Here is a 16,875-nt window from a genome sequence, read left to right as displayed (position 1 = left end):
TAGGAATTCAAGGGACTGCTTCCTTAAAGAAAATATGTTGTACTTGCCTGTGAAGCTTCTAGATATAAAAAAGACACAACAACTTGCCTGTATAATGCTTGAGTTTTTAAAGTTCAGAACTAGCCACTATTGGAGACAAAGAGGCTAGTTTAATATCATTGTACATTTTTTAAAAATTTAAGTTATTCAGAAAGCAATTTAAGATCACAACCAACACAGATACTAATAAATAATTCCAATTACCAAAGTACAAAGAATAATGACAATTGAAATTTAAAAGTTTGTACACTTATGTAGATCACTATTTCAATTAATAACATCCTTGTTAGAAGAATTACCTTATGGTGTTATTTTTGCTTTTTTAGTGTTGTGTTGTTGGGTTTTTTTTCCCCTTCCTTTATTTTCTGAAACAGACTTGTAATATCACAGCCTATATTATTCCCCTCTTCCAAGAGAATGCAAATAATTGGAGCACATAAAGGCAATACGACATATTTAACAGGATAATAGGAGCATTTGAAATGGTATGGAGTAACACAAGAAGTAGGACGCAAATCATAAAAAATGAAATGGAAGTTAAAACAGGATATGTACCAGGGAAAAGGAAAAAAGGTCACTTCAGTAAGTATCCATACTTTATTGGATAACATGAGAAAGAACACAAATAATATTACTGGCAAAAATAAGACTTAAAACTTTGAGCTGACCCTAGAACTCTGGGCCTAGGGCCAGATACTGGATTAAGACCACATATAGATATCAAGAAATACTGCAGTTATATAGATTTCTCTGTTCTGTGACCAACAGTTTTAAGTCATTTGTGCAGAAGTTGGAAATTTTGGGTGTAAACCCATCTTCTGACCCATTTTACTTTGCCATTCTGTACCATTTTACTTTTCATGATGACACTTGTCATCATCTTGATTTTCTAATGAACGAGATGTTCCTTTAGAGATACTCTGTAATTAAGCCTGTTCATGAGGAGCTCATTGCAGAAGTTATATATTTACAAGAGGTCAGAGTCTAGAAATACTTGCATCTAAGCAAAATTTTTTTTTTCATTTAAAATATACATTGTAACTCATCAAAATCTAAGTGCCTCAAACGAACTACACAAATACATGAAGTGGATCAGACATTGGTCGCACACAGATAATTGTGAACCAAATTTTAAAACCTAAACCTCACAGAATGAACTAAAGTGCTCCTGGAACATCCCATTACCAAAATACACCAACAAAACTCAAAAAGTATATCGCTTTCTTTGTTTAACTACTAAAAACATCATAAAAAAATGCCATGCCAGTTCTATATAAATATGCTGAAAAGAAAGATTAATATGGCCATCTAGAGGAGAAAAGAATGATGTGAAAACACGCCACACACATTTTCAGGTTTCAGAATAAAATAGTTTTAGGGGCAGACAGCCAGAAAACAGATGTAATAAACTAAGCAGGTATTTGATAATAAGTGAACCTTAAAATAATAAGATCAGAAATTATGATGGTCTTAGGAATGAAAACATATTAATATTATGCATGTTGTTAGCAATGCAAGCAAAGCCTACAGGGTGTAATAATAAAGACATGATTACCTTTTTGTCTCTGAAATTTTAAAGATGAAGATTAAAGTGCAGAGCAAATAGTTATTAGTCAAACTGTTTATTGACTCCTTTGAAAACACACAGCACACTGTTGCAAGATACAACACGTGTTAGAGATCTACTGCTGAAGAGAAAATAACACAGGATTTTCCAAAAACGAAATATCGTTTTCATTTCTGGTATTACTCTACCTCTGATGGAATTTTTAATGATATCATCAGAGGCTGATTTACTAGCAATAACCAGGGTGGAAACAGAGATGAGACAAAATGAATTCTCACTTCTCATCACTTCACTGGAACACTATCAAGCCCTGCTCAACATTGGACTGATTGGTGCCTTAAGCTGGAAGTACAGCTGCAACGTTTAAGTCTCAGAAGTAGAAATGATGAAGTACATATGAGGAAATAGAAGCACACCAAGTCAAATATACTGACAATTGCTTCTCACGTTAAATACAGTACATATGAATACACCACTTGCTCCCCCTCCACTACAAAGAATCAATAAATGGTTCCATCATTTGCTTTTACACTTATAAAAATAATTCAGCAGTCATAAAAAAATAACTATTTAATGCACCATGTCAGTATTCCTATGGCATCAAGTCTTCTACAGATTTATTTTCCAAGTTTAAGGAACAGTAAAGCTTTCAATTTTTAAAAATTACACTGAAACATCTAGAATGTTGATGCTCTCCACTTGGAGCTTTTTCTGTGAACACATACAAACTGTTTGCTAGCAACAGCCAGTCTCTCACTTATTTTTGATGACAGGCTTGCTTTATTAGGTTTCTACCTTCTCTTTTCATCAAAGCTCAAGGTTGAGCAGCTTTCCTTCTGTACTGATCATAACATAACGAAGCATACTCTGTCTTTTCCTCTGTTCTAACGCATTGTTATTATTGTGCAAAGATTCTTTCTTTTATGTTTGAAATAATTTAGAAAGAGCATAGAAGTACTAACACTGTTTATTCTAGTATGCCACCTTCAGGTCACTGAAAAGTGAAAAATACTAGGTTGTTTCTCTGTTGCTATGTCCAATAGTACAAGACTCTTTTTAATACTATCAAACATAATTTCATTGAGACTAATAGATTACAAAAATGAGACAAAATCATCACTCTAATTTGCAAGGATTTTGCAGAAAACTGTAGAACGACTGCAGGCTATCAAATAAATAACATTGCTGATTCTCCACTCCCTGTAAAATGTGAGAAGAGAATGGTCTCACAAGCAGCAGCAAAAGCAAAATACGGGCAATATTAAAGGTTTTTTGCAAGTAGGTGATTAAAAATTTACAATTTTCTAAGTTAGAATGTTTTGATAGTTTTTGCTTTAAAAGGTTTTTTCCAAACCCTGAATGTTCTTTCATTATAATAAATTCAATCTGCATACTAATTTTAGAGGGAATATGCGTGTGCATATATATAAATGGGTTTTATATGCAGCCAGCTTCCTGAACGGAAAGAGTGTTGAGAAGGGATAGCAGCTGGTGACAGATATCTTTGGGAATAGGATAAAAAAAAAAAAATCGAAAAATGAGGAAGGGGGAAATAATTGTAACCTCCCTGATGCAATACTTGGACTTGGAAAGAGTGGGGGGTTTTTTCTTAGGTTCTAACCATGATATAGATTTCCATGGAGAACTGGAGTTCTCATTCCCCAGAAGAGGATAAAAGTCAGGGACTATTAATTTTTATGATGAGGATGATTTTTATGAGAGGATGCTGAGGAACACAATTATTAAAAAAAAAAACGCAAAAAACCCCAACCAAACAAAAAAACCCAACCAAACAAAAAACCCCCCCACAACAACAAAACAAAACAACACAACATACAAACACCACCACCACAACAACAAAATGCGGGCTAGTACAACACCTTTGGAGTCTTATAGAGCCAAAGTAAAAAGCTCAGGTGAACTCAGAACTTTTCACTGAGAAGATAACTTAGTAGGATAAAAAAATATGAACAATGGTGAAACAGGAAGAGAAACATCAAATGTTCCTTCCAACATCAATTATTGTATGATTATTTCAGCAAGTGGTCTCAGTAGTTTGAAAAGAGACAAATACATCATTCTCAGTACCTGAAAGTAGCCTTCTTGTATAGTTTGTATCTGGTATTATTTGCTAATAAATACAATTGAGTTTTCCATCTCCCATTAATATACATCACCATTCTTTCCCAACAAGAAGCCACACAAAAAGTTAGCATCTTATCTTTCATATTGCCCCAGCAATGCTGTCGATAAATCTCAGTAGATATATTAAAAAAACCCCAACAAAACCAAACACGATAGTTTTACTACCCCTCTTCGTAGTTATTGTCCTCCACCACAGCGTCCAAGGATCGGTTCTTACTGCCTGACCTCACCTCTGCATCTCCTGCTCTATTTGCTGGAACTCAGACTCCCAGCCTTCCTACAGCTTAATAGCGAAGGAAAGACCTCAAACTTCTGATGATCAGAAAACATTCCTCTTACTCTGCAACTTACTTCAATTATGTCCTTTGTGCCTTAACTTGGAAACATGAATAAGCATGCACTAATTTCAAATTTCAGTGGCAAAGAGACTTCTATATAATTGAATTACATCCCATAGTAGAAAATTTAACTTCAAGCACTTCTGGACTGTATACAACATTTAAATACAGCCTTTTAATTAAATGTATCCACTTTTTATTAGAAAATACCAATCTCTCAAAAGTCCTTGCATTTTAACCTATTAAAGGGGGACCGACAAATACCCTATGGTAGTACAACATTATATTAGTCTGACTTTGAAGTAACTTCGACCAAACCTTACTTTTTGTGCTAGAAAAAGGCTATAGATACAGTTCTCACATGCAGCTATTTTCAAGTACAAAAAAGCATATCGACAGCAGAATTCTCAGCCCCTATGCCAGGCCATTGCCCTTACTTAAAGTCAATAAATATATACCACAAAGTAAAATATCCATTGTTTACATCCAACTTTTAACGCCATGGAAAACTTCCATGAATTCAATCTTTGTAATAATTTCTTTCTGTGATTTCAAGAGAAGAAAAGATGCAGAACATTCCAGTAATGCACACCACAATGACCACATGCACTGTAACCAGTAACCAATTCAGTTTACTTTGCTGTAACGACAGCTTATCAGTAGAGGAATAATAGGTCTTCTTTGTATTTATAATACCACAGAATTCATCAAGAGTTGCCATGTTTCCTTCCTAAATCAAAACATTTTAAATTCCCCCCAAAATAAAATGACTAATGATTAAACTCTATGAAACTTAATAAAACAGGATATTTTATCATTTGCAGTATTTCCAGAAACACACACAAGTCTGTGCCAATTTTTTTTGGAGCATGCACTAATGTAAAAGATATCTGGATATTTCGTGGCAGACATTGACTATTTACAAGTCAAGCTGTCCTCATCTAGGACTTACTTATCCAGAACATCATTCTGAAATTTGGAATAAAATGAATGCTTTTAAATCACTCTTACCTTCATCTATTGAGGCTTCACTACTGTATCCATCATATTCTGCAGACAGGGGACTATATTTTTGTCTGGTTTCCCATATATAGTTTTTTTGCTGTCTGCCATCCACCACTGGCAGCCTGGAACTCTGGGTTCTAGACAAGGCCTCATGATATTTACCCAGTGCTTCATCTTCACTCTCAGATGATGAACCATGCTGGTCTTTACTCATATATGAGTTGTCTGTTTGAATAAAATAAAGCAAATCGACTACAGCTCAAAACAGAATACAAGAAAATAACCATAAGAGGTTATCATAGAAGATATTTAAGCTATTTCAATTAAAATTTCTGCAATATTTTAAAAGTATCGTCTTGAGGTAATTATAAGTATTATGTGATTTTGTAAGTTGATGAGAACTATTCTTATTTTCTAGAAAACCTGAAAGAACATTAAGCCCCAAAAAATCCATTCTAAAACTTATTCACCAGAAAATGGATCCACTCAGGTAAGGCAGCACACACTGAAGTTCTTGAAACCCTTTGTTAAATAAGAAAATGCTCAAAATAATTTATGTAAAGTAAATCCAAGACTGCTGCAACATTACATTTGGATACCTAACATATCAAAAAGGCAGCTCCTGATCCTCCATTCCCAGCTGATTTTTGCTGTGTGCATGCAGTGTAACATAGAAATGGAACTGACTTACAAAGAGAAGCCTACAACAAAATCGTCTTAGTGTGTATATGTCAGTAGTGCTTAAACTCACAGTAGCAAATGGGAAAATGCTTGTGAAAGATGTTCACATGCACGATTTTATTTAACTTACAATAAACAGCCCCTTGTTCAATAACCGCAATTAATGCAGATTACCATTGCAGACATCTGGCGACAGCAAAAATTGCACAGAAGAAACTGTCTAGTTAATTCTTTTATACCAGTTCCTCTGTAATGCCCGCTCCTGTGGCCAGCTTTGTCCAGCTACATCTCTTCCTTCCACAAGTCAAAGATTCAGCTGTATTTTTATCTGTTAAGGGAAAGCTTCCCCCTCCCTTTTCCAAACTTCTAATGGATTCTGTCCAAATTTAACAAGCCATGCAGAGGTTCTGTAGATCTCTAATAAGCATTAGAAGAATTAACATAAACTGAATAAATTTCGGCATTACCAATACTCTGTAAGCAAGCCGATGGTATATGATTTGTCAATAGATTTCCGCTACTGGTAGAGCTCTGAGACAGCCATAAAGCTGTTTTCCAGCTCCTGATTCTGCAAGGGAATATTGTCTAACATGCTATCCAGCCATGCTGAACCGCTTCTCCCCTCTCTGCTTTTCTGCCCTCCTCTCAGTCCCTGCCCTAGCTCTAGTTCTGCATTCCCACTCCCATGAGTGTCTGTCTTCATGCCCAGTCAGTGTCGCTCCTCTGTCTGGGTATTCTGACGAGAGGAGGGAATCAGCTTCCCCAAAATTCAGCCATTTAAAATTAAAGTAACTTAACCTCTGCCAGCCATCTAGGCCTCTTTTACAGTCAAGTGTTTGCCTTTTCCTACTACAGAGGTCCTTCCTTCCCACTTTTAGGTAGATGAGCAAAATCACTTCCACCTGAGGTCTATTTATCCCTGGTACTCACATAGAAAAGTCTACGCTGCAAGTTTAGGTCAGACATTTTTTGCAAAGTTACATGTATACCAGTAGAATCTTAAGTTCCTCTCTCCCAGCCCCATACTCCAGGTTCCTCCTCCAAGCACCCCGTTTTGGCCTGTCACAGGTATCTCCTCTTTATTCTTTTCGTCTGTTCAATCCCAAATTCTCTTTACTTGCACCTAACCAGCTACTCATGTAACCTTAATCTTTCATCCTTAGTCTCTCCACCTCCATATAATATTATCAGTTCTCTCCATAGCTGTCACCCATCCTACTTCAAATCCCTGTCTACCATTTGCATCGTGTCACATTTGTTCAGGAAGTTTCTGTCCTCACAGAAGACGTGTTTATTCTCAATTCCTCTGTTCAAACTTCCAGAGTCCTTCAGTAACCATAAGCATCAAAAGCAGGATAAGACCCGCCCTGTTCTTCAACCCCTACAATGAAGCATGTGAGTGCAAATGGGATGGTCAGTGAATTTAACAAGCAAATTATAAGAAGTATTTACTATGCATTTTGCAAAGGCAGAGTTCCCAAAGATTTGCAATTTGGTCAAACTGACATCTTTTTTCATAGAAGAACCTGGGCACCTCTACCAGAGGAAAAGTGTTCTCCTACATTTCAAACACATACTCCAATACACAAAGGTGAAAAAGCATCTTAGTGAAGCACGCATGAAATCTACTTATTTTTTGCAGATAACCAGCATGTTTTTCCCACACTCTTTTCCTGGAAACGGCTAAAGATTTTAAACTACAGCTTAAAAAAAAAAAATGACAGAAAGCATGCCAAATTTCATCCCAAATATTTCAATTTTGTCACATGGTTAGAAGCAACTGAAAATGAGGCCTTGAAATGGAAACCTTAACTGCAGATGGTGCTATCAGCTCTACATGCAATGTGTACATAACCTTAATTTAGTATTTATAGGAAAACTGGTGCATTAAAAGACTGCTAACGAGCAACTAGATCTTTCAACTCTAGGCTATCGACTTTAATTCAAGTCTGATAGGTATGTTTCTTTTCATTGTATGAATGGCTATAAAGCAAGTTCAATTTCACTGATCACTTATTGAGAATACCACACCAAGCAAGACATATTCCGGCTAGTGGATTCACTGCAAGAAGCTGCCCAGAAAATGGAGCCTCCTTTGCTAGTACACAGAGTAAAATTTTGTATTTCATATAGCCCTCAACAGGTTGAAACCTTCCACCTAGTAAACGTCTACAGATTACCACCATTATAATTAAAGCAGGACATACCAGGACTAACATATAGTGCCAGACTTCAGTATTCGATGCATCATTTATCATTACAAGAAATGTAGTAACAAATATGAAATTACATTTATTAATCAATCTGCATAAAATACAAACAATGGAATAGTATAAAACATGGTAGCAACATATTTCAAAGCCATGCGGCAAGTTATGTCCCTACTAATACACTGAAGTTTGTAAGCATCCAGTTCTCAGTGACACCAGATGTTTTTTCTCCAGTTCCAAGCATAAAAGAAATAGAATGAGCATGTATACTACTATTACAAGTAATGAAACAAGACTTCTTCAGAGGACTTTAAAACCTCGCTAAAGTTAAAACATAAGCTATCCGTGCAAACATTTTTTAAATGAACAATGCAAATCTGTTTCAGGTTCTTGGGAAAAAATAGCTTCCTGCACATTAAAAAAAATCCTCAGGGTTTTATGCCTCTCCTCAACACTTCTCTTTTGATTTTTATATGTTATCTGGAAACTTGCCTAAGAGAATTCATGTTCTTATTAAAAACTCTCATTTATTTAGGTAATTTGAAAACTATTAATTTGCTGACTATGGGACCTGAAAATGACGTTTTTGATAGAGACTGTATTTTACAAATATTGTACTACATTAGTAAAATATAAGATCATAGTTTATCACACAAACATGGAAACCACCTTCTAAATCAAATTTTAAAAAGAAAACAAAACAAACAAAAAAACCCCAGAAAACACCTGAAATTTTCAGATAAGGGAAAACTTGCCTGCTTGAGGGGGAAAAAAAAAAACCCACAACTCACACCACCACAACACACACAACTGACTTATATTAAGAGATCATTCATTTCTCTACAGAAACAGTACCTCAAGAAAAGCCTGTGTTGCTTTCTAAAAATTCACTGCACGGCTCACAAAACAATGGTGTGAAAATACAAGGTTTTACTTCTTACTCACAAACTATTATGGTAATCCCATTGTCATATTGTTTAAGATTGGATGTTGAAGATGGCACACGCAGCATCCATATCAACAATACATGGGTTTTCCTTGTAAGACTACAACTTTCCTTAAGACAAGCCTCATTCAGTTCTTTCTATACTTTAAATCACTTAATTGCCACTTGTCATTGAGCTTTGTGTCTTGAAATTACTATCTTACATATCCCAGAAATACATTTTGAAGATCTACTATAATGTAAATGTAACAGAAGTTATTTTTTTCCTTATCATCTTATGACATTTTATACAATGCTTTTAAAATACACAAAATAAAAACCACCTTCACAGAACAAGTGTTCATTTCCAGTATTAATTAATTCATAGTTTTCAACAGAAACCACATTAGGCACTGCATAGAAGGTAAGAAAAACTGTATACAGAAAAAGAAAAGTTAGAACATAGGAAAGGCACTTATTAATCAGTTCCTTTAAATAATACTTTAAAAAGTAATTAACTTCCAAGAAATATCAACATAATTAGAGAAAGAAGCACTGACAACACAGACCTACTTTCATCCACAGGAAACACTATTATTAAATGCGTAAATTAGGTGAAAAAAAGTAGGAAGTATCATAGTTTTCAGGAAAGGCTGAAGAACGCAGTTTGATGACGGACTCCTCACCTTTTCCTGTTGTCTTCTTACTACACAGCTCTCTTGAATTCTTTTCTGTTTTCTTTGAGTTGTTCTTTTTATCTGTTTTTGTAATTGTAGTTGACACATCGTCTTCATCCTGTGACACAGATTTTCCTTTTCTGTCAAAAAAGGCTTCAGATTTCTTTTCTTTGGGTTCATTAATGCAATAGGGACCGTCATGGTGTGTCTTCTTCAAGCTGGAGTCTGATAATTTTTGCTTCTGTACTTCAACAAGTTTTGTTTCTAAATCTTGGAGAACCTTCACACTGTGCACTTCTTCAGAATCCTTAAAAGCAACTCCAGGTGACCGTGGTTTGGTTTTTCTATGCAAGTGATTCTTGGAATTACCTGATACTGCATGCAGGCAATTATCTTGTTCCTCAATAGATTTCTCTATTGTAAATTTATTACTTCTCAGGTTACCGTCCTTCAAGAACTTACCATTTACAAAACACTCATTTCCTCCTACTGCTTCACTTTTAAAAGGTCCTCCTACATTCTTCAAATCCTGAGGTACTTCTGTATCACTTAAATGACTATTACTATCTCTGCTTTTTAACTGGCACTGGTTTTTGTCCACTACATGGACAGATTCTCCATCATGGCTTCTACCTTTATTAATAAAATCTAAGGAATTAGAATAATGAGTCTCTTCGTGTTCTGCAATACCTCTCTTCGCTTTCATATTAATTTCCTGAGAATGAGTTAATGATGGTGTATGTTCCTCTCTCCCTTGCACAGGTTTATCATTCTGCATTTTGCAGCTTTCATCTTCGGCACGAAGGCCACTGATCATGCTTGTGACTTGTTCTGTTACTGAATCCGCGACGCTGTAGCCGACTTCTCCAACAACACTGGTCAGATCATCCACAGCACTGCTAAGCGTGTCGACCAGAGAAGACACAGAGGGAAGTTTCAGATTTTGGTGAAGGTTTCTGAAAAACGCCATTTGTCCGACCTATTCAGCAACTGCTTTTACTACAGAAAGGTCCTCCGTTTCACAAGCAGATCAACTCCATTTCTCCAAGTTAAATTTCAGAGCTATTTGCTTTTGCTATCTCAAACTCAATACATTTACCAGGGGAAGTTGCAGCTTTGCTCTTTCCATTCAATATGCATTGAAAATAATAAGAAAGCAGCTAAGTAAATATCTTGAAATGAAGCCACAATCAACTAGTAAAATCATAAGTCTTTCATCAACTGCAGCATCAACAAGCCATTATAAAATTCATTATTTTCAAAAATAAGACAACTGTGTGTGGTGGAAATATGGTTTTTTTATTCTAGCCTGCAAAGAAGAAGTTGTGAGACATTTAAATTACATCCTTTCATCAATGTCACACTAAACCAAACTTTTAACATAACAGCTGCACAAAGCATGCATCATGGAGACTTCTTCATCCCCAAATATTTGTTGTCTCTTACATAACGTAAGACATTTTGGAACACAAAGACTTGTTTTGTAGCAAAAAGAAAGGTAAGATGACAGACTTAATATCTGAGGGGAGAACTTTTTCTGCCTCCAAGAAAACTGAAAATAAAAAATTAGGCTGCATCTTCTAAATAGGCAGTAGGGAACAAAACCTCTCAGATTTTCCATTCTGTTCTCTGATGGCCCTGTCTCTTTCTCTCAAGTCAGCTAACAAAGCCCATTCAATTTCCAAAGCCCAAAAAGTAGAAAGGGGTTAGTTTACCAACTCTCAATATCTTTTTCAAGTTCTAATTTTTTTCATTGCACATTATCTTTAAAAACCTTGTTCTACAAAAAAAAAACCCAAACAAAAAAATTGTTAGAGATAAGATGTCTTTAGTTTCTAATGTCTTACTACTTTAAAACTATTTTCCAGTTGAGTAAAGGCAAGATCTTCTCCAAAATATTGGTGAAAGACTGTAATAGCCTGAGTCAAAACCCAATAATCCTATTCAGAAATTTACTTGAGAAGATTTAATTATACACATTTATGGAACATATAAAATATGTTCAAGAATATTCTCACATCCAAAAGAAATACCTTCCCATAAGTAAATATCAACTCTTTGGTTATATAGCTGTTGAATCTCTGTGGCTTGTGAATACAAAGGTTTCTTCGTTTCCACATACCACACAGTCACAGAAAAAGTCAACATCGTGTGTTTTCATCACTTGAGTCAAGGGATTATTGATGTATTTCTACACATCCCTGTAAAAATGTGCATTTTTATTATTACATTTAGCATACTGTATTTCAGATACTTACAAAGTTGATCTTGTGAATTCTTTCTTGTAGTGTATCCTGAATCGAGATCTGGGAAACCACTAACATTTTCAAAACACATCTTCTTATTAATATATAGGAAAAGTAGTAACATGAGAATAATGAACACCCCAACAGCAGACAGGAATCCAATTGCTTCAGGAGATACTAAAAGAAACAGAAAGAAACACATTTCATTAAGTCTTGTAAAAATTATAATATCAGAATTGATCATTAATAAATACTGCTAAAGCTCCAAATATATATGCAAGATATAACTGAAAAACTGGAATTTAACTTTGAGTTAATGTTTGATACTGTTAAATTTAAGCAATTTTTTCTCTTCTAATCATCTTTTCAAAGAACAGAAAAGTGTCTAGCTCTAATCTAAGGGAGGACTGACATTGTGAGCAAGAGGTTTTGCCAGAGTACTGGACCCCATAACAAGACAGGGTCTCTGCAGAAAATGGGGAGATTATCAGCAGATGCCAAGAGTGATGATTTTTGAAGAAACATCTGAGACACAGTGTGCTGGATGAGAGCTGAGAGCATCTCCCCTTTCTGGAAGGAACTGGAGTTTTGGCTACCTGGACTCAGGGCCAACTCTGAGGTCGCGCTACTGGGGAGGGACTGAGCCCTCGCTGGTGAGGCCATTGCCTCTCTCAACTTGTGATGCTCAGCTCCTGGCTCCTCTTCCCTTGAGGACCAGCTGGTCCTCGCCACTCCCTGACAAGTAGGATACTGTGTGAGCAAAAAACAGAATGAGAAAAAGCATGTAACAGTGTGTTGCTTGCCCTGGTACATGTGCGACTTGTGTGTAAACTGAGAAAGAGCTAAGTAGAAGAGAGAAAAAGCATACTTAATCAGAAACAGGTAGGGGGAAAAGGCTGAAGTAGACTGACAAGTCTTAGTGTATACAATAAAGAATAAGTAATTGCTATTGAGCAGATGACTGAAAGGGAATATCGGGCATCTTGTGCAGGGGTAGAATCTTGCAAGTCCATCAGTACCTAAGTAACAACACCAGTAATACCACTTAAGGCCAAGAGTAGCTGGGACATGGCTTTAGAAATAAGAAATCTGGAAATGGATGTAGTAAATTGGAACGATTGGGAAAGAGTAATTAAGGGGCAGCCAGGATATCAAAGGGAAGCTGCTGGACTCTCCACTGGCTCTACGTCTGAAAGACTTGCTGTGAGAAGTTATAAAGTTAGAGAATTGTAAATTTGTTAATAACTAGTGTGAAAGGTTAAAGTTAAGAGTTACAGAACTATAATTCAATAATATTTGGGTACACTTTATAAGAACAAAGTGACAGAAATCAACAACTGCATGCAATTAACAATGGTGTGAAGTGTTATAGAACTGAAGTGATTCATAGACATATGTTTATTAGTTAATTAATCTATGAATTGGTTTACTAGTAGTGTGCTGAACAATTAATAAACATTATAGTCTCTTATTTCAGCTATGTCTCAAACTGGCATTCTAAAGAGAGAGAGCGAGACCTTGAGGTAACAGACACCTGAACAGTCGGAGCGTTTTTTGTGGCCTCAGCACACAGAGGTACATGTTTCAAGATTGACCATGGCTGCATTCAGCTGGATGAAAGCTCAGATTTCACCTATCCCTTTATTGCTGTTGTGTCCCTTTACTCACTACCATAAAGCCCAGTCTTGGGGGTTGATTTTTTTCTATTTATATTAGATTTATGAAGATTTATTAGGTTTATTAATTCCATTTGCCAAGATCTTGGCACTTTGCTTTAGGAGTATAATGCTGTCTGGCAACATCTTTCACTACGTAAAAAAGGAGCGGGAAAAATTGGCAAGAATGGCAAAGATACTCTGCATTCTCAGAAACGCAATACAAAAGGACAAGAGGCAACAATCCAAAGTAGCAACAAGGAAAATTCCAGAATAATAAAAGTTAATCACAGGAACAGATTGCCTGGATCAGTTACAGAACCCAGCTTTAATGTTAGCCTTGCTTTGAGCAGGGGGCTGAACTGTGAATTACTTTCCCAGGAGCATTCCAAATTAAATTATTCTCTGAGTCTACATATGCCCCTTGTAAATCTGGGCCCATACATCTATGTAAAAGTGCTGAATGAGAAAAACACGCAGTTCCAGAATGTCCTCGGTTTGCTCTGTGGAATGACGGGGAACGTTTGTGGTTGTGGTGCTGTTCTTAAATAATTATACAGGTGTGTTTCAAAAACTGGAAAAGAAAGATCAAAAGAAATGCACCTTCCACCATCTAAACGGAATTGGTCAGATTGCATTTGTATTTTGAGCTAGAGATCCAGACCTATCTGAAACTGTGAAAATTCTTTTTGCTTCACTTCTTACCTCTGAGCAGAAGATATCACGTAACATTGTGCCTAGAACCCAAAAGTCCCAAAAGGATGAAACAGAAACACTGATTAGACTAGAACCTCTATTTAGTCAATATCAAACTTGAGTAAATTTTTTTCTTGTTTTATTAGATCATACTAGAAAAGTTAGGAAAAACATGAGCAACTCTCAAATGAGTTAAGTAAGGAACATTGTCTTCCGAAGCACTGAAGGAAAAGCTAGAAATAATTGGAAACCTTCAAAATCTCACCTTCACCCACTGAAGTCCAAGAAAGAACAAGAAATACAAGAGCACAGTATAAATGCTTAATAGGGCCAGAATAAAACAAACAATGCAACAGGGGGGAGCAGGCATGTAGTATTTTCAATTTCAGACAGTACAAAAGAAATACAAAGACCCACAGTGTTATAGAGCTCCCCATCAGTCCTGCAGGATGAGATGTCCTGCCGCATCAAGCACAGGAGCAAGGTGTGAAAAGTGGAATCATATTCTGGATCAGAGATAAAATGAAGTTAGGACTTATTTTAAAAATATTTTCATTAACATGAAAAAATAGAAAAAAAAATCCCTTTGTTCACAATAGACCTTGGTTGTACATCCTACTAAGATGAGCTGAACTTGACTTCAGAAGTCTGTTTGGAGTTGCTTATAACTTAATTAAAATCACTTGTCATAGCTGAAGTTTATGGCAACTCTGCCTCACACTGAAGGGGTTTTGTTTGTTTTTAAGTTAAAAAAAAAAAAAAGTTAAGCTGTGACCAAGAATGAGCTGAAGAAATTACTGCTATAGTGGTGACCAATTATTTTTTAAGAGCCGTAGTGTTCCCCGATTTACAGCAAGGAAAATTTGGCGTTCGTCAGGTGTCCATTTGCCATTTTCATGGAATCTTCCTAAATACGTGAAAGCTCTGAGATATGACAAAAGCCTCAGTTTCTCTATGTTTATTTTTTAACCTCAAAGCATAAGAGATGAAATCTCCCAAGGTTCTGCTGGCAATAGGCATGTTCCCTCCCCTCCCAAGACTGCATATGCATAACTGAGAACGTCTGGGGCTCTTGGAACAACATCCCGTTTTCTTTGAATTATTGATTCTGACCCAAATGAGACTAGAGACTGTGCCAAGAGCAGAAAATCTTTATTCTTCAATAACTTCCAGTTCTAACACTTCTCAAACGCAGAGGCACTGGCAGAAAATTGCAGTTCACCAGGACGTGGGGACCAACAGAAGAGTGAAGTGGAAGGTGGCAATTAGGCACAAGTCAACGATGCCCAGTGAGGAAATGGGAAGTACGAGTTACAAAGAAGGTGTAACATTGGGATGGAGCACACAGACCAAGTTGGGAGGTGAAGGCCAAAAAAGAACACAGATTAAGATAAAGTGACAGCAGAAACTCTGAGAGAATCTTCAATGACGATTGCTTTATTATTGGAGCAGGCTGTCCTTAGCAACTTTGCCTGAATTCAGTGTCAACACTGCTTTTGAGCAGGAGATTGAACTGAATTCCAGTCATGCTGTGATTCACAATGAAGGACAGTGAATGTTTTCTTTAACAGCATCGATTAACTGTACAACACCTTCAGACAAAAGTGCACTTTTAGGTATTTCACAGTCAATCTTTCAAAACCGTAGGTGCTTTTTTGGTTTGTTTTTGTTTGGTTTGGGTTTGTTTGTTGGTTTGTGGTTTTGGTTTTTTACTTATATTGTGCAGCAATCAAATCTGCTTTGATCCATCAAAATATGTGCTTAAGCAAGTTAACCACAACCTAAAAGTAACTTGAAAACACAATACTTTTTTTTCCCCTCAAGAGCTTCCTGGATATTAATTAGTTAAAAAAGAAAAAAAGGCACTCTATGCAAACTGTATAGTTCTCTATGGAAACACAGTATCTGATGACATCTTTCTGGAGAGAAAAAAAAACATTGGCTGATAGCTTACAAAAAGAATGAAACTCTAGCTGCAGCAAGACTAATTAATTATTTATGTAATTCAGTGTGAACACAGGACTTGAAAATTGTATTTCCGTATCAATTTACATCCATGTAAAGAATCTTACAACGCTTGTTCACAGATAAAGCACATTATCAAGTTAAAATCCTTTAATGTACTACCATTATAAAGCCAGAAAAAGAAACCCCAATGAAATTGTACTTTCATTTTCCACATGTAAATGGGTACAAATTCCCATATATGAATAGAGGTTTTATACATCACATTAATCCTTCAATTAGTTTCTCACACTTGAAGTGTCAAGCAGTCATATTTCATAGACACAAAAAGAAATAAATGTACTTCTTTGCGTATAAAATATCTGTGCAAAATTCAGCACCCAAATTATTTTGATTCAAAGCACGTTGTCATAAATTCTGGTTGGTTTGGGCATTACTTGTACCATGAAAAGCATTTTTAAAACTCTCAGAGGTTCCCAGTGGTTTCTTCTACAGTCACAAGCCAGTAGAAAGGCAATGCTATCTCATAGTCATATTTCAAATTCAAATGTCCAGCTTTTATAAACTTGATAATTATCCTCAGTTCTTAAGAAAAACAAAAATGAATGTTTGAAATTCATACTAATAAACACAGTTTTAGAAATACTAAAAAAACAAATGTCTTACTACAAAGTTATTAACACTAATTGAATTGCTGGCAATGGAAATGGCATAGAACCCTACTCT

The 16,875-nt window shown here is 35.9% G+C and overlaps 1 protein-coding gene across 3 annotated transcripts in view; it reads right to left on the bottom strand.

Moving 5' to 3' along the window:
- SYT14 (synaptotagmin 14) overlaps window positions 1-16,875 on the bottom strand; it is an 85,385-nt gene that overhangs the window by 46,982 nt on the left and 21,528 nt on the right. Inside the window, exons 3-4 of one of the 3 annotated variants that reach the window (XM_065632567.1) lie at window positions 11,846-12,010; window positions 5,101-5,319 (exon numbers count right to left, since the gene is read on the bottom strand). In XM_065632567.1, coding sequence (XP_065488639.1) covers window positions 5,101-5,319; window positions 11,846-12,010 — 384 coding nt within the window. Of the gene's footprint in view, window positions 1-5,100; window positions 5,320-9,596; window positions 10,558-11,845; window positions 12,011-16,875 lie in introns of those variants that run through there. The other 2 variants (XM_065632570.1, XM_065632569.1) reach the window with 2 other exon arrangements.

This window comes from Caloenas nicobarica, chromosome 3 (assembly GCF_036013445.1).
Source record: "Caloenas nicobarica isolate bCalNic1 chromosome 3, bCalNic1.hap1, whole genome shotgun sequence".
Classification (NCBI taxonomy): domain Eukaryota; kingdom Metazoa; phylum Chordata; class Aves; order Columbiformes; family Columbidae; genus Caloenas; species Caloenas nicobarica.
Note: the sequence above shows the minus strand (reverse complement) of the source record. Positions and strands in the feature narration are given on the sequence as shown.